This window comes from Delphinus delphis, chromosome 7 (assembly GCF_949987515.2).
Source record: "Delphinus delphis chromosome 7, mDelDel1.2, whole genome shotgun sequence".
Lineage (NCBI taxonomy): Eukaryota > Metazoa > Chordata > Mammalia > Artiodactyla > Delphinidae > Delphinus > Delphinus delphis.
In genome coordinates this window covers 93,701,390-93,726,020 of record NC_082689.1, presented here as the reverse complement: position 1 = coordinate 93,726,020, position 24,631 = coordinate 93,701,390, and the positions used below count along the sequence as shown (strand labels likewise).

Sequence of the window (24,631 nt, the reverse complement as noted above, 5' to 3'; positions counted from 1 at the left end):
TTTACTTCAAATTATTCCATAACTACCACAAGCTTGAAAAACATTGGAACAAAGAATAACTAACAGAGCTTAATGTTCATGGTAAATATGTGAGGATTGAAACTTACAGAAAATAGTTTGTCTTACCTGACATGTGCATTACAGTATCTTTTGGCATACTCGGTCCATGTTCCAAATTTTTGTGGAAAGAGAGCTTCAATCTGCATAAAAAGCTGTAACAATACAAGTGTTCTCAATATGTTGTAATATTTTCAAGTAAATTAGTTACTACGATAAATCCAGTTAATGAAATAGTAAAAAGTAGAAAAGAAAATCTATCTCTTTTTCATCAAGGCTCCTCCTTCCCCTCCATCCACCCAACCATGCCATCCTATTCTTCAGGAATAACTGCTATCCTTTTCTTCAATATACATTTCTATATTTTGTATGCCTATATATGCATATTTGTATATTCTCTTCTGTTCAGACGAAGAGGATCATATAACATACACAACTCGAATTTTGTCCCTCAAAACATGTCTTAGACATCATTAAAGTACATATATACCTAATTTTACTTAGTTTTAAAAATTATATAAGCAATGTATAATAATAATAAATACTGCTTAAAGGCTGCATAGCAACTCTTTATTATGTAGACGTACTGGAAAATATTTTAAAGGTCTCCTGATAATGGACATATAGACTGTTTCTAGCTTTTATGCAGTTACAAAAATTAATAACTTGGTGTAAGTCTATGTGTATGAGTGCAAATACGTAAATATATGTAGGTGTAGGTATATGTATCTACATCTACATCTATCAATCATCTCTATCTATCCATCCATCCATCCATCCATTCCCCATCTGCATTTATATTAGATGGGTTTATAGGGTACATTTTTAGAAATGAAACAGGTGGGTTTAAGGTATATGTTTTTAAAAATTTGATAGATGTTACTATGCTGCACTGTAAAAAGATGGTCCCAATTTATACTCCCATCAATAGTATCATAAAATCTTTTCATTTTTATAACTTTAATAGAATGCACATAGTAGTGTCTCACTGTTAATATGCTTTTTAAAAACAACAGCTTTATTGAAATATAAATTCATATACCACTTTTACTGTTCACACTTTTAAAGTGTAAATTCAGTGGCTTTTAGTATGTTCAAAATGTGCCCCAGGGACTTCCCTGCTGGTGCAGTGGTCAGGAGTCTGCCTGCCAATGCAGGGGGCACGGGTTCAAGCCGTGGTCCAGGAGGATCCTACATGCCGCGGAGCAACTAGGTCCGTGCACCACAGCTACTGAGTCTGCACTCTAGAGCCTGCGAGCCTCAACTACTGAGCCCGCGTGCCACAACTACTGAAGCCCACGTGCCTAGAGCCCGTGCCCTGCAAAAAGAGAAGCTACCACAATGAGAAGTCTGTGCACCGCAACGAAGACTAGCCCCTGCTCGCCGCAACTAGAGAAAGCCTGTGCACAGCAATGAAGACCCAACGCAGCCATAAATAAACAAACAAACAAACAAACATAAATATTAAAAAAAAAAAGTACCTCGATCACCACTATCTAATTCTGGAACATTTTTATCACTCCAAAAATAAAATCTATACCCATTACTAGTCATTTCCCATTTCCCCTCTCTTCCGGTCTTGGCAACCACTAATATATTTCCATCTCCAAGAATTTGCCTATTTTGGACATTTTATAGAAATAGAATAAAAAAATATGTAGCCTTTGTGTCTGGCTTTCACTTAGCATAATGTCTTCAAGGTTCACCCATGTTGTAGAGTATATTAGTACTTTACTTCTTTTATGGCTGTATTTTGTTTATCCATTCAGCAGTTATGGACAATGGCTTTTTTCCACTTTTGGGATATCATGAATAATGCTACTGTGAACAGCTGTATATTCAGTTCTCTTGGGTATATACCTAGGAATGGAATTGCTAGGTACTATAGTAATTTGATTGTTAATTTATTAAGGAACTGTCAAAGTGTTTTCCAAAGTGGCTTTGTTGCTTTACATCCTTTTTATATGACAACATACTCCTAAATAACAAATTGTTCAAAAAAGAAATCACAAGGGAAATTATTTAGAAATTAGATAAGACTTTGCAATAAATGAAACTGAGGAGATAACATACCAAAAATGAGATGCAATGAAAGCAGTGCTTAGAGGAAAATTTATATCTGTATATGTCTGTATTAAGAAAGAAGAAAGCTCTCAAATTAATAATCTAATTTTTAACCTTAAAACACTGGAAAGAAGAGCAAACTATACCCAAAACAAACAGAAGGAATAATATGACAAAGATTAGAATGGAAATGAACAAAATAGAGAATGGAAAACAACAGAGAAATAAATCAATGAGACCAAATGTTGGTTCTTGGAGAGATCAACAAAATTGACAAAACTTTAGCTCCAACGACCAAGGAAAAAAGAGAGATGGCTCAAATTACTAAAATCAGGAATGAAAGAGGGGACATCACTATCAACCTCACAGAAATACAAAAAATTATAAGGGAATTCTATGAACAATAGTATGCCAATATATTAGGTAACTTAGATGAAATGAACAAATTCCTAAAAAGACACAAAGTACCAAAACTGACTCAAAAAGAAACAATCTGAATGGACATTATTCAATGAAGAGAATGAGTTGTTAACCTAAATCGACTCACAAAGAAAAGTTCAGGCCCATATAGCTTCACCATCAAATTCACCAAATATTTAAAAAAGAAGTAATACCAATGTTTTGCAAACTCTTCTAAAAAATAGAAGAGGAAGGAACACTTTCCATCTCATTCTTTGAGGCCAGTATTACCTTAATAACAAAACTGGACCAAGATATAATTTAAAAAAAAACTACAAATCAATATCTCTTATGAATATAGACACAATAATCATCAACAAAATATTAGCAGACTGAATCTAGCAACATATGAAAGGATTATATATCATGACCAAGTGAGATTTATCTTAGAATGCAAGGTTGGTTTAACATCTGAAAATCAATGATTATAATACACCCTATCAATAGAATAAAGGACAAAAAAAAATATAAGTACCGCAATAAATGCAGAAAAAGCATTTGACAAACTCAATATCCTTTCATGATTAAACACTCAATAAACAAGAGGTAGAAAGGAACTTAACTGATAAAAGAAATTTACAAAAAGCCACAGGTAACACAGGTAATACTTAAAGGTGAAAGACTGAGGGCTTTCCTCCTAAGATTAGGAACAAAATAAAGATGCCATACTTGCCATTTCCATTCAAAATTGTACTGGAAGTTCTAACCAGGGCAATTAAAGTAACGTATATATGATCCTGTCTACAAAAAATCCTAAGGAGTCCACTAAAAACTACTAGAAATAATAAATGAGTTCAGCAAGGTTTCAGGATACATGATCAATACATAAAAATCAATTGTATTTCTAAATACTTGCAATGAACATTCTACAAATGAAATTAAGAAAACAATTCTATTGACAACAGTATCAAAAAGAATAAAATATTTAACAAAAGAAGCATAGGACTTATCCTGTTAAAACTACAAAGCACTGTTGGAAAACAATTAAATCCTAAATAAACTGAAAGATATCTCATGTTCATGGATTTGAAGACTTAATACTGTTAACATGGCAATACACTCCAAAGTGATCTGCAGGTTCAACACAATACCTATGAAAATCTAAGCTGGATTCTCTGTAAAAAATGCCAAGTTCTACAAAAAAAATCATATGGAAATTCAAGGGACCCAGAATATCCAAAAACATCTTGAAAAAGAAAAACAAAGTTGGAGGACTCATACCAATTTCAGAATTCCTAATTTAGAACTTGTAATTTTATAGTTTTTTCTTAAAGAGTCCCAAACATCCCCAATTTGTATAACCATCGTGATCCACAAAACCAGGAATTACCCTTGCTTTGAATAGTGGCTATCCTGGGTGAGGAGTGAAGGGACTGGCATGTAATCACATGGGACACAAGGGCCACTACCGTATTGTCAGTGCTCTCTTTCTTACGGTAGGTAATCAGTAAGTGAGTATTCATTTTACTACTATCATTTAAAATACATATATCTTTTATACATTCTCCTTCTTAAATGATACATTTTATATTAAGACATAATAAACCCCATTATTCAGCGACATAATTTTGGAACGTAAGTAAATTACTTGGGGTCCACTCTCCCACTTCCAGTGAGTATCCAGAGCAAAAATATAAAAGGTAAAATTGAGAATTATACCATCACAGTCTATGTACTGTTATGTGTATTTCAGAAGACTCCCAGGGTGGAGAACAAAAGCAGAGCCTTGGTAATACTAGTAGAGATGCGATGCAATAGCTGTTTCTCAGGCTTGGCTTAAGAATCAAAAATAACAATGGACACCCTTAGTTGAGTGCTTACTATGGCACATGACAAGGTACTTTCGAAGCAATATTTCCTTTATTTCTTACAACAACCCTACCAGACAATAGGCTCATATTTTTTTCTATGACTAAGTGTACCTTAATAGACAGTGCTTCCCTAGGTTACACTGACCCTTAGAGTGTTTCACCCTTCATTTCTTCCTCTCAGCCCTCCATACCCCATCTGCCTCTTAGAGTTGTAAAAGCTAAATAGGGAATCCAACAAATGCCTTATCCCTCCATTCAAAGTGGATACCCTATCTGGTCTTCATATAAGTTCTATTTTCTGTCTACCTTCCGAAATGTGGATTTTGAAGCGAAAGAGGAACAGAGAGAAATTATGTAACACAGTATAAAAGATACAAAGTAGATTCAACACCAGTCATAAGGAGCTTATAATGTAAAATAGACTAGATAAATGAAAACTGAGACCATAGAAGAACCATTAGAACACAAGTGTGAAGAATATTACAAATGTGTACTAAATATGAAAATCTTATAATGACGGTAAAAACTATTTTTTATATATACCTGCAAGCATGGCTATGGTTCACATGTAAACAGATAAAAACAGTCATGGTAAAAGATATATTTAACTATAAATAGATATCTAGAATTTCCCAATGTGCTCTTATGGCCTTTGAGGCATCTGATTTAAAATTAAAAACTGCAAAAAACAGTGATTGATTCAATTCTTTTTTTAAAGCCCAGAGTATAAGGATTTTAATACCTCTTCAGGTCTTCCAAGTGCTGGAGTTCCTGTAAGAAGAATGGCTCGTTTGGCTTTCTGTACTACTGGCAATAAAATCCTGCTGCGAGTTGCATTTCTGGACTTCATGTAGTGTGATTCATCTACAATAACTACTTTGAAGTTCTGATTATTCAGTGCATCTATCAAAGTCTCTGCATCTGTGGTTAAAAGACCATAACCCAGAACTGTCACTTTGCTGGTCGATATTCTCCTAGAAAAGAAAATCCATGGACTTTAAAAATATTTTAGTAACCAATTTATCATTAAAAAAATACATTTCTTTGGGAAGAAACACAGAGGAGAAAGAAGAGGAAAAATAAGAAGAGATGGTACTACCGCTGAAACCCAGTATCTCTTAAGATTTTACCATCTTCAAATATGACAAATCAGAATCCAAATTTTAAATTTGGTTAACAAAACCAAATTTTTGGTTAACTGGTCTTTGGAATATTTTGACATCCAGGTAGCCACATTTACTAGGATAAGTACATTACTTTCTGAGAATATTTGCTTCCATGCACCTAGAATCATGCATAAAAAAAGTAGATACTCAAAGATTAGTTAACTATTCAATGAAGCCTTCCCACAAACAGGATAGCAGTGTTTTTCAGCTGAGGTGCTGTTGTGATTTCGAGCAAGATGATACTTAGTATTACAGGTCTGTCCAGAACACTTCAGGGCATTTCACATTCTTGAACCCTCCCATTAAAGGCCAATAGAGTCCTTGTCATTTTGACAACAAGTGAGGTCCTGGCCCTGGGGTGACAGAGTGTGGGGAAAAGAGGAGGAGGGTACCACCTCACACAGAGACACATTGGGCTAAAGTTATCTCTGATCTTTTGGACTATCTCTATAATTCACGTATCTATAATATTCTTTATCAAACTGTAATGAAATTATTCATTTATATATTTATTTCCCTTATTATATCATAAGATGGGCTGAGGACAGGAAATGTGTCTTTTTCAGCTTTGTATGTACAATGCTACGCTCCCAATGAGTTTGTAGAATGAAATAATTATACAAATAAATGCATTAACAATAAAACATATCACTCTTGTGTTTTCTATATCACCAGTGAAAAACACATGACAGTGTCAGTCTTCTGCAGTTCTCTACTCTCTAACAGAAAAGTCAGATCTCCTAAAGAGCCAGTACTAACATGAATTTTTTTTTCTTAAGGACAACTACATTTAATTCCTGGATAAATCTACTTAATATAGAGTCTTAAGAATTTCCTACTGTACTCAAATACCAGAAAAAGCTGCAGAAGAAAATTTTAGGGTTAATATCACTTAGATATACTAAGAGCAATATACAGAAGACAAGGGCTTCAAAGGTCACTGTAGCTGCTATCCTGCTACATCTTGACTAGTGGACAGTCCAGGAATAACTGGCATGACAAAAGGAGGTATATGTATTTGCAGTAAATACATGTTGCCACATGTTGCTATATACCTAAAGCTGTTTTCTTTAAGTACCTGGAAGACATTGGGTAAGTTTTTCTGCCCTTAGCTAACGTCCTGCAGAAAAGTTACACTGTAGGGTTGTAGTACTATCAAACATATCCCAACTATTATTTAAATAAAAATACTAGCCACTATTTAATCGCAATATATTTCCAAAATAACAATAAAAATTAGAAGACCTAAATGCTATTAAAAATGATAGAGGAGAAATATTTTAAAAATACTTAAATTTAACTTTTAAATAAGGTATAGCCTACAGAAAATGACTATAAAGGCCTTAATAAATTCTACATTCTCTAAATTCTTGTCTTAAATTTTATGCAGTTTTATTGTAAGAGAGAAAATTTATAATTATTGCATACATTTTATTTTGACCATGCAAATAGGGTCTAAATTTTCTTCGGCCCAGGAAGACATATTTCATTGAATTAGAGTTCCAAGGTTGAAAGAGAAAAAGGCTGCCATCTATTTTATCTGGGTCCTCCTTCCACATTTACAAAGGCCACCTTTATTTCTACAAACACTCTTTATGTTTACAACCTTAGAGAATACAATATAGTAGAATACTACCACACACGCACAAAAAAATCTAAGTATTAACATTTATTTCTAGTAGGTACATCGTTTTTTATTTGTGGATGAGAAATTGGTAATTTTCAACTTCTGAGAACATGATAATTTGCATGATTCACCCAGAAACTCAGTGTAATAAATTATTAATATTCAAATTGATTGGTTTATTCAAATTGATTGGTTTTTTCCAATGGCTAGAAAACAAAAGGAGAAAAATACAGTAGCTATACTATGACTGATTTTTAGAGTAAGGACTTCAAATAACCACAAAATAAATATTTTCAATATAGAAAATATTAAAATTATAAATTAAAATAAAAAAGTAAAATTGCCTAACATTAATTTTCAGTTATACATAAAACTTGCATACTAACAACTTAGAAAGCAAACCCAGCCATAGTTGCTGATAATAAAAGCTCAAAATCTTCAAGTTAATCCTTGAAAAGTTGTAAAATTTGTTTTTCAACCCTAAAATAGTCTGCTTAAAGTAAATTTAAGGTATATACAGCATAGGTATATTCATATATTTTTAAAGCATGTATACTTTACATTTACTTTAAAAATATACCATAAAGGAGCTTATGACATCAAATACACAGTTGGGTTTTAGATAAATAATTCATATTTTAAAGTGTAAAATAAAATTCGCCATATTACTCTCTTCATTCCAAATTCTGTGATAATCTCATTCTAAACATGGCTATATGCTAAATACACACAGGAGGGCTTTTCTTTTCTTAAAGATTAAAAAGTTGTTCTTACCCAACATCAGTTTTATTCTGGATAACATTGATTTCTTCTGGGCCCAGCTCTGGGATCCATTTCTCTATTTCTTCTGTCCAAGGGTACCTCAGAGATGAAGGGACCACGATTAAAAGTGGCCATTCCTCCTTATAGAAGTAAGCGATGCCAATTGCCTGAATTGTCTTTCCTAGACCCATCTAAATTAAAAATAAATAAATGCTAAAATATTTTGAAAGAAAATGTTTATCAAATATTTTATTTAAAAGTATTATCAAAATAATTTTCCAATGTAAAATCATCTGGATTACACAGTTAATAAAGAGCTCAAGATTATCATGACATTTAAAATTTATTAAGAAAATTATATTATTTTCAAGTCATTTGTGATTGAACTTAGAGACAAAAGGACCACTAATTTAAAATAGTAGTTACACTGGTTTCAAACAAGGTTCTACTGTATAGCACAGGGAACTATATTCAATATCCTATGATAAACTGTAATGGAAGAAAATATAAAAAGAATATGTACATATGTAACTGAATCACTTTGCTGTATAGCAGAAATTAACACAACATTGTAAGTCAACTATACTTCAATTTCAAATATCAAAAAAATTAGTTATACTGATTTCATACAACTTAATTTTACAAAGATGTATGTGACCATGTATAATTCTCCTCTTGGAGAACACAAGAGTAAATACCTATACAGTACAATATCATGTAATTTTAAAGCTAGAATAAGTCCTAAATCATGCACATTTTACAATAGAAGTAAGTACAGAGAGGTTAAACTATTTGTTGAAGTTCACAGTTAACTGGATGAAAAAGTAGTATGAAAGCCCACATCACTGCTGTCTCGATTGTTTTCACAGTTATATCACACTGCCTGATCTCTAAGCTGTTCCCATTTAAAACCTGGTTACTAAATGAATGTCTATAGTGGTTTTGTTCATAATAGCCAGAAACTGGAGACAACCCAGATGTGCTTCAACTGGTGCATGAATAAAAACTGTGGTAAATCTATACAATGCAATACCATCTAGCAATAAAAAAGGAACAAAACTGGTATAGACAATCTTATTTACAAAGCAGAAACAGACACAGACATAGAGAACAAACGTATGGATACCAAGGGGGAAGGGGGGTGGGTGGGATGAATTGGGAGATTGGCATTGACATATATGCACTACTGATACTATGTATAAAATAGAGAACTTCCCTGATGGCACAGTGGTTAAGAATCTGCCTGCCAATGCAGGAGACATAGGTTCGATCCTTGGTCTGGAAAGATCCCACATGCCACAGAGCAACTAAGCCCGTGTGCCACAACTACTGAGCCTGCGCTCTATAGCTCGCGAGCCACAATTACTGAGCCCACATGCCACAACTACTGAAGCCAGCGCGCCTAGAACCCGTGCTCTGCAACAAAGAGAAGCCACTGCAATAAGAAGCCCATGCACCACAACAAAGAGTAACCCCCGCTTGCTGCAACTAGAGAAAGCCTGCGTGCAGCAATGAAGACCCAACACAGCCAAAAATAAATAAAATAAAATAAATTTATTAAATAAATAAATAGTGTTTGTTCCTTTAAAAAAATAAAATACAATAGATAACTAATGAGAACTTACTGTATAACACAGGGAACTCTACTCAGTGCTCTGTGGTGACCTAAATGAGAAGGAAATCCAAAAAAGAGAGGATATATGTATACGTATAGCTGATTCACTTGGCTGTACAGTACAAACTAACACAATATTGTAAAGCAACTATACTCTAATAAAAAAAAAATCTCAAATGCATTTTGCTAAGTGAAAGTAGTCAGACCCCCAAACTAGGTACTACATGATTCCATTTTTATGTCATTCTGGAAAAGACGAAACAACAGGTACAGAAAGCACACCCAGGGGCTGTGGGGTGGGAGGAGGACAGCAGCATGTGAGAAGATCTGGGGACTAATTGAACTGTTCTGTATCTTGTGGTGGCAGTTACATGCCTGCATGGAAGAACTCATGGAACTGTACACTAAGAAAGGTGAATTTAGAAGGGAGGGATAAATTAGGAGTTTGGGATTAGCAGATACACACTACTATATATAAAACAGATAAACAACAAGGACCTATTGTATAGCACAGGGAACTATATTCAATATCTTATAATAACCTATAATGGAAAAGAATCTGAAAAAGAATGGATATATACATATACATATGTATAAGTACAACTGAATCACTTTGCTGTGTGCATGAAACTAACACAACATTGTAAGTCAACTATACTTCAATTAAAAAAAAAAGTGAATTTACCTAAAAGGGTGAATTATACCTCAATAATCCTGTCTTTGCAAAAAAGTAGTTACTATTATGAACCATGAGAAAGACTAAAAGGCATAGACCCTGCTTACAAGACTCTTCAAGGAGAAAAAAGACAGAAACATAAAACAATTTAAAATAAGTTTTAAATGCTGAGTGAAATGAAAGAAAAAAGAGAAAAATAAAGTTGTGGACTTTTAGCAAGCTTCCATTATGGAAACATGGTAAATGGAATGCAGGAAGTGATTTTGTTTCTGACCTGGCATATAGTAAGTGCTCAGACATTATTTGAAGGTATGAGTGAATGGATGACTAAATAAAAATCAAGGACTTTAAATTCTCTGGGACAGGCAAGACCAAGGCACAGGAAAGGTGTTTACGATTTTTAACAAAAGGGAGGAAGGTAACTGAAAAGTATTTAGTCCAAGAGCAATTATATTTTTAGTTACCATTTCAAAGTTTTGAGGCATAACATTCAAGTACAGAGTCAAAACAAAGTCTAAAAGCTTTCAGTGTTGAAACAAGATGCAGGTGAAGATAAAACATTTTTTCTACCTAGTATTTTAAGAGTAAAATTGAGGATAAGTTCGGCAGGGCTTGTTAACAGGTTAAGGTAACTTAGGAACTGACACACACACATACACAAAGCACCCTACATATTTTATTATAAAATTAAATAATTTAACACCTTAATATTCTATATCTCTTTCCAAGAAGTAGCACACAACCCAACCTTTAGGCCTGCAGAGTCAAATTTAAGATTCACCTAGTGGTAAATCTTAGCCCTAAGAGAAAAGAACAAGCTTTCACATAACTTAGTTTTGTAAATCCGAACCAAAGAGTAATTATGCACCAATATAGAGTATAATGACTGATATGTTTCCTTGTCCTCAAAACCTGCCAATCCTCAGAGCTGAAACCACTTAAACAAAATTCTGGGACCAAGTTAGTTCCAAGGCAGTAGAAATTTAAGAATTATAGATCATCACCTGGCTTGAGATCATTAGTGTTGCTTCTTTCCTGCAACAACTCTGACCATGAGCACAGTTCCAGGAACTGAGCCATGGCCTTATTTTGTGTGTGTAGACCATACCACGAACCTGTGCCCTAGTTATGAGTCCCTGGTTTTGCTTCCTTCCATGATTTCATCACTCATTTTCTTAATTTCAATTTCTCTAGAAATAGGGGTCTGTTTTGCTTCCCTGATATCCTGGGAAATAGGATTCTTTCTCTGGGACTCAGATTCTATCACCAGGTCCTTACCTTTTGCTTGTTGCTAAATTTACTTAGTGCCAATCACCTGCCTACCTGGACTTTGGTGCTCTTCACTTAGTGTGACTAACAGTGTTCTGTGTTGGCCTGCCAGGCACCCACTGATAAACTAGTTTCCAAAATTTCCTAATATTGTCTGCTACTGAGATCAAGGATGTAGGTCTTTCCAGATACTATAAAACTCTTATCAGAGGAAAACACAGGCAGGACACTCTTTGACATAAACTGCAGTAGTATTTTTTTGGATCTGTCTCCTAGAGTAATGGAAACAAAAGCAAAAATAAATAAATGCGACCTGATTAAACTTGAAAGTTTTTGCACAGCAAAGGAAACCATAAAAGAAACGAAAAGACAACCCACAGAATGGGAGAAAATATTTGCAAATGATGTGACCGACAAGGGATTAATTTCCAAAATATACAAACAGCTCATACAGCTCAATATCAATAAAACAAACAACCAAAGCAAAAAATGGGTGGAAGATCTAATTAGACATTTCTCCAAAGAAGACAAACAGATGGCCAACAGACACATGAAAAGATGCTCAACATCACTAATTATTGGAAAAATGCAAATCAAAATTACAATGAGGTATCACCTCACACTAGTCAGAAAGGCCATCATCAAAAAGTCTACAAATAGTAAATGCTGGAGAGGGTGTGGAGAAAAAGGAACCCTCCTACACTGCTGGTGGGAATATAAATTAGTGCAGCCACTATGGAAAACAGTATGGAGGTTCCTTTAAAAACTAAAAATAGAGTTACCATGTGACCCAGCAATCTCACTTCACAGCATGTAACTGGAGAAAACTCTAATTCAAAAATATACATGCACGGGGATGTTCATAGCAACACTAAACCCAGTAAAAAAAACCAAGCCAGTCTCCTTTCCTTGTTTTCTCCAGCTATTTTCATACCTGCTTAGGAGCCTACCCTGCTCTCCCTGGAAAGCAGTATGTGAGTAAATAAACTTTTTCACATCCTATTGACATCTGTGCGGTATCATCATTCTAGACATCTGAACCAAATTTTGGGTGAAAGAGTCCGTTCTGCCTCTTTAGGGTGACAACAGCCAAGGAAAGCCATTCCTCAATATACATCAATAAGCAGGCATTGTGAACTAAATGAAAAGTTTTCCTTGAGTTTCGTTAGCTTGAATGAAAAATCTCAGAATCTGATTAACTTGGAATCACTGAAAAGAATGAATTTCTGAATCTGCATACCTGATTCAGGTATCTGATTTACCTGAAGATAATACCCTATCCTGGTTGGAGAATTCACCTAAAAAATGAAATTCCCATTAGTTTTTATCTAGTTATTTTTCATGGTAACAACCCCAAATCTTCTATTCATCATCTCTTTGTTAAAAGATCATGTAGTTAAATGACTAATAGTGACTTCTACAAATTAGAAAGATAATCAGTTGCTAATGTTCTTAGGTATTTATTTTTTAAATATTTGCTGTTGATTTTTCCTTTTTTGGGCACCATCAGAAGATAAAGTTTGATAGGACAAACTCTAACAAAACATGATTCCAAATTAAAAAATAAAAGTATATTAGTGTAATTTCATGTTCCCATTAAGGAAAGAAATTATACATAGCATAGAATAGCTGAGTTCTAGATAAAATTTATCAATAGGAAAATAATTGGCTGAAACTACTTTTCCCCTAGAAATAAACTTTTTAATTATGTACGTATAGGTGGTTCAAAGCTCTGAGCTCTAACTACCACAGAATCTGTTAAAGTGGAACCGTCCAGTGTTTCATAATGATTAAGCCTAAATCACCTACTTGGAACAAAAGCCTTGACTCAGTAATAATACAACTGTTTAGGTTAACTACATAGGAAGAATTAAAAAGAATACATTAACTTCAAGAGAACATTTTTTCAATATTTTCAAAATAACGAATCACTATTATACTGAGGAGAACAATTTTAGGTTTTCTAAATGTCTTTCCATAAAATTAAGAGCAACTAAATAACAATGATCCTAACTGACACATTGAATTTCAGTTTCAATTTTTTGTATTGTGATGGCTTTTATACAGCAATTGTATACAAAAGATGCCTGCTGATTGAAAATTTTTTGAAACTAGAAATTTTGCCAATTTTACAGTTATAAGCAGCTTGTGGATTGTCTTTAGAATAGGTGGCCTATTTGTTCTAGAAGATACCCCTTTGGAGGACTTTTAAGGTATGTAGATTTTAAATCTTAATGAGGAACTAAATTAAGTAAAGAAACCGACATAGAAAAATGTTAGACTGAAATCCTATGTTCTATTATTTATCATTGTTAAGGAAGTGTATGTTTTAGCAGAAGTATTTAAATGTTCTTAATTTTCTTTCCTATATAGAGGTTTAGATGGTATATCTGAAAATTATTGTTTATTCTTAAAGGGGAAAGAGAGAAAGAGAGAGAGGGAGAGTGTGTGTGTGTGTGTGTGTGTGTGTGTGTGTGTGTGTGTGTTCATTCATGTGCTCTTGTCTCACACGGGACTAGGAGCAGGAAACAGACCACAGGAATATGGACATACAGGCCTGATCTTCTCTTTACTCAAGAATGAATAGGCTACGCTTTGGGAAATGTGCTGTCACACTTCCCTGATGGTCTGGCTCTTCCTCATGGATTGAAGCAAGCTTTCCCGTGAAGGAAATACACTAGGATCATGTGAGGCTGGAAAGGAAGTAGGCCTTAGAGGGCAGCAGGACAGGGCAGAAATCTTCTCTCTCTAAAGACAAAGACACTGAGTTGAGGCTGAAGCACTTGAGTAAACTCGAGTAGGCCTGTACTCCAAAGCACGGTTCATGATGCCCATGAGAGGGATAGCAAAAAGTGAAGCAGTGAGAAGCCTCTGCAATGGACAGAGAGGCTGGATCTGAGCAAATGTGCTTGAAGAATACTATTTCTAGTATTAGCAGTTAACTGCTACACCCTTAGTGTTGTAGTTTTATTCTAACCAAGTCTCTAGGAAATTTTATTAAAAGTCACAGCTTTACAAATGGGGTAAAGTATTATCAACAGACAAATCTGAGTAAAGAGTATAGGGATGTTCTTTGTACTATTCATATTCCCGCAACTCTTCTGTAAAGACGAAGTAACTTTCAAATAAAAAACTGGAAAAAAAAAGTTACTGCTCTATGACTTATTGTCGGTTGTGCTGAGAGGAAGGACAAGAGGGCTGTCCTATATTTTAAAAGGAGTGGCCAAGAAGAAATGCTTCTAGACTATTCCAGACAGTACTAAAAGGAGAAAAACTTCTAAATTCTCTTTAAATTATTTTAAAAAGTCAGCAAAACATGGGTACTAAAACATGAAAGGCAGCACAAAAGATAATCAAAGATCAATTTCACATGTGATTATTGAGAAAACACTTTAAGGAGACTAAGAATATAGAATTCAGTAGACCTTTAATAGAATAAATAACATGACCAAGAGGAGTTCAAGTACAGGAATAAAAAAACTTTTCAGTGTAAGAAAGTCTGTTACTATAATTCACAATGTTAATAAATCAAAGGGAAAATGTCATATGATAATCCTTAGATGCTGAAAAGGCAACTATAAAATTTGACTTTAATTTCGGATAAAACTCTTTATTATTAACTATTACTAAAAGGAAAATCTCTTCACATTAGAAAAAAGTACGTATCTCAACCAAAAAGGCTGTACCATGTTTAATGGAGAAAAAACGTTCCCACCAATATCAGAAACAGGAGAAAGAAATGACAAATATAAACATTAGAACAGATGGGCAAAAAGTTTATTAGTTGCAAATAATGTGACCACATACATAGAAACCAAAAGAATTAATAGAAGAATTACTATTAGTAATTCTTTTACTATTAGTAATAGTAAAATTAACTTGGAATAGTAAATATTAATAGTTAATAGTAAAATTAACTTGGAATAGTAAAATTAACTTGGAATTTTAATAGTAAAATTAACTTGGAATTAACTTGGAATAGTAAAATTACTATTAGTAATTACTTCCAAAAGTAATAGTAGTAATATCTACTATTACTACCTAATTACTATTAGGTAGTAATACCTAAGTATCACCTAAAGAATTTTGGTAAGTGGCTACTTCCAAATTATTATGAAAAAAGTCTGGTCCTTCGAAGGAATATTCAAAACAGAGCAATGAAACAGAGGAGAATGTAGAAGCAAGACATATATGGGAATTGAGCATGTGATAAAGGTGGCATTTTGGGGGAAAAAATGGTTTATTCAACTAATGATGTTAGGAAAATTAATTAATAAAAGAAACCAGAATATGTTGCCCCAAAACATGCCTCTCTGACATAAAAATTATTTTGAGCTGAAGGCAATTAGGAAGTACTAAATGCAGAAAAAACTCCCTCCTTCCCACCTAAAGGCAGGAAATAAATTTTCCTTTTCCTGGAGACAGACTCTTATCAGTCCAGGAAGGCACCAGAGGAATCTACAAACAAACTTTGTTAAACTAACCCTTATCTTCCTAGTTACATTTTCACCATTTACTACTCCTAGCCCAAACTCCTTTGCCTGGCCAATTCTTCACAAATTTATTGTCTGATTGTCTGAAAGGTATAAAAACTTCCTGCTCTGGTCACTTCTTTGAGTCTTCATTCTCTTGTGATGGCTCTCATGTATATGAAAAAATTCAATATAATTTGTATGCTTTACTCCTGTTTATCTGTCTTTGTCAGTTTACTTTTCACAGCCAGCCAGGGACCCTAAGAGGGTCAGGGAAAACTTTTTACTCCTCTACACTAACCACTTGGAAAAATAATACAAGTAGGTCTTTGCCTCACCTCTCACTAGAAGTCAATTTCCAGAAAGATCAAATATATATATACTGGGACTTCCCTGGTGGCCCAGTGGTTAAGATTACATCCTTCCAATGCAGGGAGCGTGGGTTTGATGCCTGGTCGAGGAACTAGGATCCCACATGCCTCATGGCATGCCCCACCCTCCCCCCCCAAAAAAAATATATACACACTAAGAAGTAACACATATAAAAGTGATAGAAAAAAGATGTGTAGAAATAAAAATAAAAACAGAGTAGACATTTAAATTCATTATATCAACTCCAAAAAGCATAAAGGAAAATACAAAAAGAACTATGTGGAAACCAAAAAAAACCCAGAATTGTAATACAAATGACTGAAGGCCAAGTTCCTCAATTTATGAAAAGTTTCTAGCAGAAAGGAAAAAAAAAAAAAAAAAAAGGACAAACAATCCAATAGAAAAATGGAGAAAAGAACTGAATAACCCACTCATATATGTAAAGTACGTTCAACAACCATCAAAAGATGCCCAAGGTCACTCATACTTAGGCATGAAGAAATCAAAACTTTGAGAACCCATTTTTTCACCTACAGAATAAGACGAATAAAAACTAAAGGTTTGATAACAGTGTTGGAGCAAGTTTGGAGAAATTTACACTTGTACACTATTGTAGATATAAATAGTGATTTGACCATCCAGCAAGTCCAATACTTTGACTTTATTCAGGGATATACTTGCATAGTATGCTGAATCATTAAAGAAGAGACCAGTTAGAGAAATTATGGTACCTCCATACAATGAGATATTATCTAATCATTTAAAAATATGAAATAGATCTATATGCTGATATGGAAAGGCTGGTAAGTCATAGGCTGCAAAATAGTATGTGGAAAAGAAAAATAGTATGGTAAATATGATCCAGTTAGTATTGAGAGAGAGAAGGGAAGAGGGGAGAAAGAAAGAGAGAAGGGGGGGCAGGAAGAAAGGGAAGAAGGGAAGGAGGGAGGATGGAAGGAACTACTGATAGTGTTACCACTGGAGGGAGGGCCTGCAGGGGTAGGACCGGAAGGAAAATGCTGACTTTGAGCTCGTATTAAGTCTTCCGTGCAGTGTACATATCCCGTCTGAAAAAATATTACTTGGAGGGGGATGGTAAAAGACAGAGAGAAAAGTTCTTTTAAAAATATGCAAGAGGCTATTCAAGAAGTAGCAAATTTCTGAGTATTAAATTTAAGTGTTGGGCTTCCCTGGTGGTCCAGTGGTTGAGAGTCCGCCTGCCGATGCAGGGGACACGGGTTCGTGCCCCGGTCCGGGAAGATCCCACATGCCGCGGAGTGGCTAGGCCCGTGAGCCATGGCCACTGAGCCTGAGCGTCCGGAGCCTGTGCTCCGCAACGGGAGAGGCCACAACAGTGAGAGGCCCGCGTACCGCCAAAAAAAACCACTTAAGTGTTTATGCCAAAATCTGGTCATCAACTGTGACCTTATAACAAAGTCAGTCTATTAAAGTACTCTGACGTTTAGGTGGGGTGGGGGGTGGTGGAGGAGGGAGAGGAATAAGGAGAGGGAGCAACATGAATTAAACGCACATATTTAAGTGCAGAATGAAAGAAGAACTCTTCCAAAAGAAATAATGGTAAAACTCACACGTAAGGAAAAATGAAGAAGCAAAAAATGTAGAAGCCTAGGGTTGCATGATGTCTCATCCTATTTCTGCTGATGATAAGGTCGAGACTCAGAGTAAGTCACTTTTCCTAATATGTTTGGATTTTCAATCTGTAACAGTGTGGAGGCTATGTATTATATTACTCATTTCAAGGGAATAAGTGGGAAAATGTATAAGGAATAATTTATGTTTCCTGGGGAAAAACAATTTCACTCAATAAAAGAAAGAACAATCGCAATGTTTTGAACTACAGAACACAGAAAGGAAAACAATAAACACAGACTATAATATTTTAGAAGAATTTTGAGTTATACGTGTAATGCGGGCAGCAATCTGTCAAAATCTTCTGTGATGTTCATTGAAGGGTAGCAGAATATGCCACCCCAAAATATGCCTCTTTGGCATAAGGATTACTCTGTGCTATATTTTTGAAAAATAGCACACACAGGAAAAGCTTTGAAGATGAAGTAGAAGTTACCCTTTTGAAAGGAAAATTTATAAAAGAAAACTCTATTTTAAGGGCATCTCCCTCTCCATACCTGGAATAGAGGGATGACTCTTAAATTACAAGAAACTCTTACCAATGAAGAAGGCACTGACAAATCCACATAACAAATCTTACACTTGTTAACCATGCTTTTCCTGGAAACTTCCTATAAAACCCCTCCTCCACCCCTGGCCCCTACGTTATTTCCTTTGTGTTTAGCTGGACATGGTATTTAAGGTGGTGGCTTGGGCCATTTAAGGAATTTTACTCATGTTTCCTAGGTATCTCCCCTGTATACATGTTAATAAACTCCTGTTCGTTTTTCTCTTGCTAATCTGTATTTTATTACAGGGATTCTCAACCAAGAATTGAGAAGCGTAGAGGAAAAATTATTTTTCCTCCTCTACATTCATATTTAATCTTAAAATGGTCACAAGATAGTAAAAATGAGGTAACTATGATGTAACAAGTTCAGATGTGTATGTATTATCATTCAACCATTACTACTCCTAAGGTACAATTTGAATTAATAAAAGATCATGGGGCTTTCCTGTTGACATAGTGGTTAAGAATCCGCCTGCCAATGCAGGGGACATGGGTTCAAGCCTGGTCCGGGAGAATCCCACATGCCACGGAGCAACTAAGCCCGTGAGTCACAACTACGGAGCCTGCGCTCTAGAGCCCGTGTGCCACAACTGTTGAAACCCACGCACCTAGAGGCCATGCTCCACAACAAGAGAAGCCACTGCAATGAGAAGCCCGCACACCACAACGAAGACTCGGGCCCCCTCACCGCAACTAGAGAAAGCCTGCACGCAGCGACAAAGACCCAATGCAGCCAAAAATTAATTAATTTTTTTAAAAAGTTCATGATAGAATAATACAGATTGATAATGCTCGATAGTTCAGAAGTAGATGTTCCATATATTTTTCATATCTTAAAAAATCTGTTTTGTAATATTAAAATCACATGAGAGGGCTTCCCTGGTGGCGCTGTGGTTGAGAGTCCGCCTGCCGATGTAGGGGACATGGGTTCGTGCCCTGCTCCGGGAAGATCCCACGTGCCGCGGAGCGGCTGGGCCCCGTGAGCCATGGCCGCTGAGCCTGCGCGTCCGGAGCCTGTGCTCCGCAACGGGAGAGGCCACAGCAGTGAGAGGCCCGCGTACCGCAAAAAAAAAAAAAAAAAGAAAAAATCACGTAAGTGAACTCTAGTAAGATTCTTTACATTTTCTCCATATGTATTAGGATTAGTGCCTTGGCAATTTCTTGAAAATGAGAGCCCAAAACAACACAAAGAGCACAATTATAGATGCTTAGGGGAAAAAAAAGAAAGAAAAAAGGAAAAAAAGAAAACATGATCCAATCTTTTGGTAATGTTCTAGGTTCTTAAAATCTATTATACTTATGAATCATTTGGATATTAGTTAAAAATTCAGACTCTAAGGCACCAAATCCCCAAATCCTGACTTGAAAGAACTGGACTTTTAAAATAAGGACCCCTAAAGCAATTCTCATGGGGATGGCTCTCAGGCTGCATTTTGAGAATAACTACTCTAAAGATTAAACCTTAGAGAAAAATATCTCAGAGTGCTTTTGCCTAATTTTTTGCCATTTTCTCCCCAGGAGAAAAAAAAGAGAAAAACCAAACTTAACGTTTTCAGGATTTTATTCTTGAACTTCTTATTAATTGCTGGAGAACCTTGTTCCTTAACTGATTTTCAACTCCAATTCTAAGGCAGTATAAACACAGTGCTTTCTATTTCGCTATATAGTATACAGAATAACTTAAAAATATATATATATCTTTATTGGAGTATAATTGCTTTTAGAATAACTAACAAAAACAGAATTTGGCTTCTAACTTCATAATCTATTTAGATAAACTAACAATTTAATAGAAAAAGAATTTCAGAAGTTTAATAAAGGCTCTGGAAAGGATTCTAATTTGTGTATTAATTTGATTATCTGTTATTTCAGGTAAGCAAAGCACTATATTTAAGCCATTATAAACAAAACTGTTTAACAACTGGAGGAATAAATAACTTATATCACTAAAATTTCTAGTTGTAATGAACAGAGAAATCAAAAAGAGTGCATTTAAGGGAAGAAAAATGTATGAAAAATACAAAATTATCCATGTTGTATAATAACGCTATGAATATGCTGATCACAAATGTAAACAAAGGAGTCTTTCAAAAGTATATGAAAACAAGGACTAAGAAACAAAAGAAAGACAGTGAACATTTGCACTTGGCAAATTGATTATTGCCAATAATGATCAGAGATCAACTCGACCAGAGATTTTATAAAAGAGAAAACAATTCTTTACTTGGATAGTGTAAATAATTACAGCATGGTGTTTTATATCCTTTTTTATGTGGTAACACTATAATTAATTTGAAGACAACATCAGAATAAAGAATAAAGAACCTCATGTTGAAATTCAGACAGTATATTAAAATAATATTTTCTTCATTTATATAATCGTGGTGGAAGTGAAGTAAATAAATAAGGTCACCACTTATTTCTGACAAGAAGAAAATTACTTTTGCTTTCAAAATAAGAAATCAAATGCAAATCAATCAAAAGATTCAGAGAAAAAATTTTACGAGGTTATTAGAATGTTTTCAGTAGTACTTGTATTAATCTGTCATTCTTGTGTTGACACATAGCAATCACTTTAGAACCATTAGAAAGAAACTGAAATTTCAATCCAGTCATTTTTGAAAATGTAAATTAAGCAATGTCAGAGATTCACTACTCAAATTCAGAACTGAGACCCATTTAAAATGGGTCATATATTATAATAAAAAGGAAGTAAAAAGGAAGCCTTCATAAGGTAAGTTTTTTTTTTAAGAAAAGAATAATAAATGGTTACATAAAATGAAAAGCAAACAAGCAAGAAGAAAAAAAATGCTAATCACATCTTCTACCACTTGCCAAAATGCCACTATTGACTAAAAATAGAGCCCTACTGAGTTGGGTAGATAGCTGTCAAAGGTTAAAAAGTAAAGGATGATCATCAAAGACTGGGATTAGGCATTATTTGCTGAAAAGGAAACAAGAATGTGAATCCAATAAGGCTGCAAAATCAATTTGTCATTCTAAGGAAAAGACATGGAATGCTATCAAAAATAAAAATTGCTGTTTAAATTGGCTTAGGCAATAAAGAAACACTAGGACTATTAAGAAATAAGAAAGAGAAAACCAGGAATGTTTGTAAACATTAAATGCCTAAAAATTAATTTTTGTATGTTTAGAGAATATTTAAAGAGATGATTTTGGGGGCTAAAAATCAACCAACCCACATCAAGATAAAATTTCCTGGGTCCAAACTATAAAGTTTTTCCCTCTAGAGTGGAATTTGTATAGATTGTTTCTGTATTAGACAGAGTTACAGATAATTTCTCCTACAATGCAATGTCACATGAACCCCAGGGAAGTATTATATAGCAAAGTGAAATATATTTGGTTTCTAACATTTTTATTGGATAGGGATGTGCCTTGTTTTCCCAATATAACTAAATATATTGTAGAATAACTTCTGTGATCTTTCTCTTCCTTTGTCTTCTACTAGAACTAATAATGGCTCCAAATTTCTTAAATGAATCTATATACAGAATATGCTCAGAAGTGCACAGCCCGTCAATTATTATATAAGGAATTCAATTTTACTCCATAAAAAGAAATGAGATATGTCAAAATTATGATAATGGAATCATATGCTAGTCACAGTCCTCATTTATTAAATATTATCCATGTCAAAATAAAAAATTGATTCTGGTTTTTTTGTTTTTTTTTTTGCAGTACGCGGGCCTCCCACTGCTGTGGCCTCTCCCGTTGCGGAGCACAGGCTCCAGACGCGCAGGCTCAGCGGCCATGGCTCACGGGGCCCAGCCGCTCCGTGGCATGTGGGACCTTCCCGTACCTGGGCACGAACCCATATCCCCTGCAACGGCAGGCGGACTCCCAACCACTGCGCCACCAGGGAAGCCCCTGATTCTGGTTTTATGGAACCAGCTGACTAGAGAAAATGTATATATCTGAACTTCAGAAATTTTAGTGAAAATGTTATCTAAGAAAATTGTCTTATGACACAAATTCAAATTGGCTTTAGAATCAAAATAAATGTTACTTGCAAAGTGTTAATAAGTATAACAATAAATAATAAAAGTTAATTTATACGGAGAAGTTGCATATGTTAAGATCTAACCTGGGCTTGACTTGACTTTACGAAATGCTAGTGATGTTAAAAGTAGAGAAAACAGTTCATTAGATTCATTTGAACACTCTGTCATAAACTAATAAGGTAAAGAGAATTTAAAATACTATAAAAACGTTGGAATAAAAAAGTAATGGGGCTTCTCTGGTGGCACAGTGGTTGAGAGTCCATCTGCCGATGCAGGGGACACGGGTTCGTGCCCCGGTCCGGGAAGATCCCACATGCCGCAGAGCGGCTAGGCCGGTGAGGCATGTCTGCTGAGCCTGCGCGTCCGTAGCCTGTGCTCCACAATGGGAGAGGCCACAATAGTGAGAGCCCCGCGTACCGCAAAAAAAAAAAAAAAAAAAATTAATGAATGTTAGGAATTAATGGTAAAATTTTAAAAGAAACTCAATTGAAAAGTTGATATATTATGAATAACCTAAAATAGGGATTTTAAATAAAAGTGTACTGAAAAGTGAAGGAATAGCTGATATTACTTCATTTATTTTTTCTAATGTTATTTATCATTAATAGCCTCAGTACTAATATTAATAAAAATATATAAAGAGTCATTTCATTTTATGTGTAAACTCACTTAAGACAGGGAAGCAAAAGGCCTTGGAGTAGCAAAAATGAAGACTAACTAAGAAGCAGACACAGGCCAGAGGTTAAGACTCTGCGCTGTCACTGCAGGGGGTGCAAGTTCGAGCCCAGCTCAGGGAACTAAGATCCCACATGGCGCACGGCACAGCCAAAAAAGAAGCAAACACATAACTTAAAACAGTCTAAGAGATTTAAGTAAAGGGCCTAACTTGTCTCAGTAGTTGATAACTTTGAGTAACTAAAAAAAGGTTAAATTGGGCTTCCCTGGTGGCACAGTGGTTGGGAGTCTGCCAGCCGATTCAGGGGACACGGGTTCGTGCCCCGGTCCGGGAAGATCCCACATGCCGCGGAGCGGCTGGGCCCGTGAGCCATGGCCGCTGAGCCTGCGTGTCCGGAGCCTGTGCTCCACAATGGGAGAGGCCACAACAGTGAGAGGCCCACGTACCGCAAAAAAAAAAAAAAAAAAAAAGTTAAATTATGCTTTCAAATGTCATGGCAAAAAAAACTGAATGCCTCGCCGTTCTATAAACTTTTACTCTCTGGAAATATGTCATTTACTATAAAACAACAGGAAAATATTATCATTGTTAAAAAATATATTGTAGGCAGGAATTCCCTGGTGGTCCAGTGGTTAGGACTCGGTGCTTTCACTGCCATGGCCCGGGTTCGATCCCTGGTCGGGGAACTAAGATCCTGCAGGCCACGTGGCGTGGCCAAAAAAATAAATAAATAAAAATTTAAAAAATAATATATATATATGTATATATACAAATGTGTATATACATATAGTAGTTTAATTTTCTTTCTTTTGTTAATGCCTTAAGTTTATTTACAAACATATTTAGTATGTTGAGTTTGTTGAATTAAGAAAAATATATGCATAACATGAGAGTTGTGAGTTAAGTTTTACTTGGGGGAAAATGAAGACTGAAGTCCGGGAGACAGCGGTTCAGATAACTCTGAGAAACTGCTCCTGAAGAGGTGGGGGGAGGAGCCAGGATATATAGGAGTTTTGCAACAAAGAGCAAGTAACTGGGACGTCAAAAGACTATCTTAAATAAAGAAAACCAGATATCTCAAGTTAAGGAACTTAGCGCTTTTCTATGTATGGAAAGATCCAAGAGTCTGGGCTCACAGAAATCATCCCTTTGATGTGCACCTTAGCTATCTGGGACCTGTATTTTCACATCCTGAGTTTCCTCAGGGCTCACCGCAGGGAATGGCTGCAGTCTGATGGCTGCTAGATGGCAGGTATTTTTTTCAGTCCCGAGTTTCCTCGGGGCTCACCAGCTCACTTTGGAGGGCTGCAATCACTGGTGACTGTGACATCCTTTGTTTATTGATATGGCAGGAAATATTCCATTTATAAATATTCCATT

At 35.2% G+C, this 24,631-nt stretch overlaps 1 protein-coding gene across 2 annotated transcripts in view; it reads right to left on the bottom strand.

The window, feature by feature from the left end:
• ZRANB3 (zinc finger RANBP2-type containing 3) overlaps positions 1-24,631 on the bottom strand; it is a 261,258-nt gene that overhangs the window by 110,559 nt on the left and 126,068 nt on the right. Inside the window, exons 4-6 of one of the 2 annotated variants that reach the window (XM_060016888.1) lie at positions 7,959-8,137; positions 5,134-5,365; positions 127-212 (exon numbers count right to left, since the gene is read on the bottom strand). In XM_060016888.1, the coding sequence (XP_059872871.1) occupies positions 127-212; positions 5,134-5,365; positions 7,959-8,137 (497 nt within the window). The remainder of the gene's footprint in view (positions 1-126; positions 213-5,133; positions 5,366-7,958; positions 8,138-24,631) is intronic. The other variant, XM_060016889.1, reaches the window with a different exon arrangement.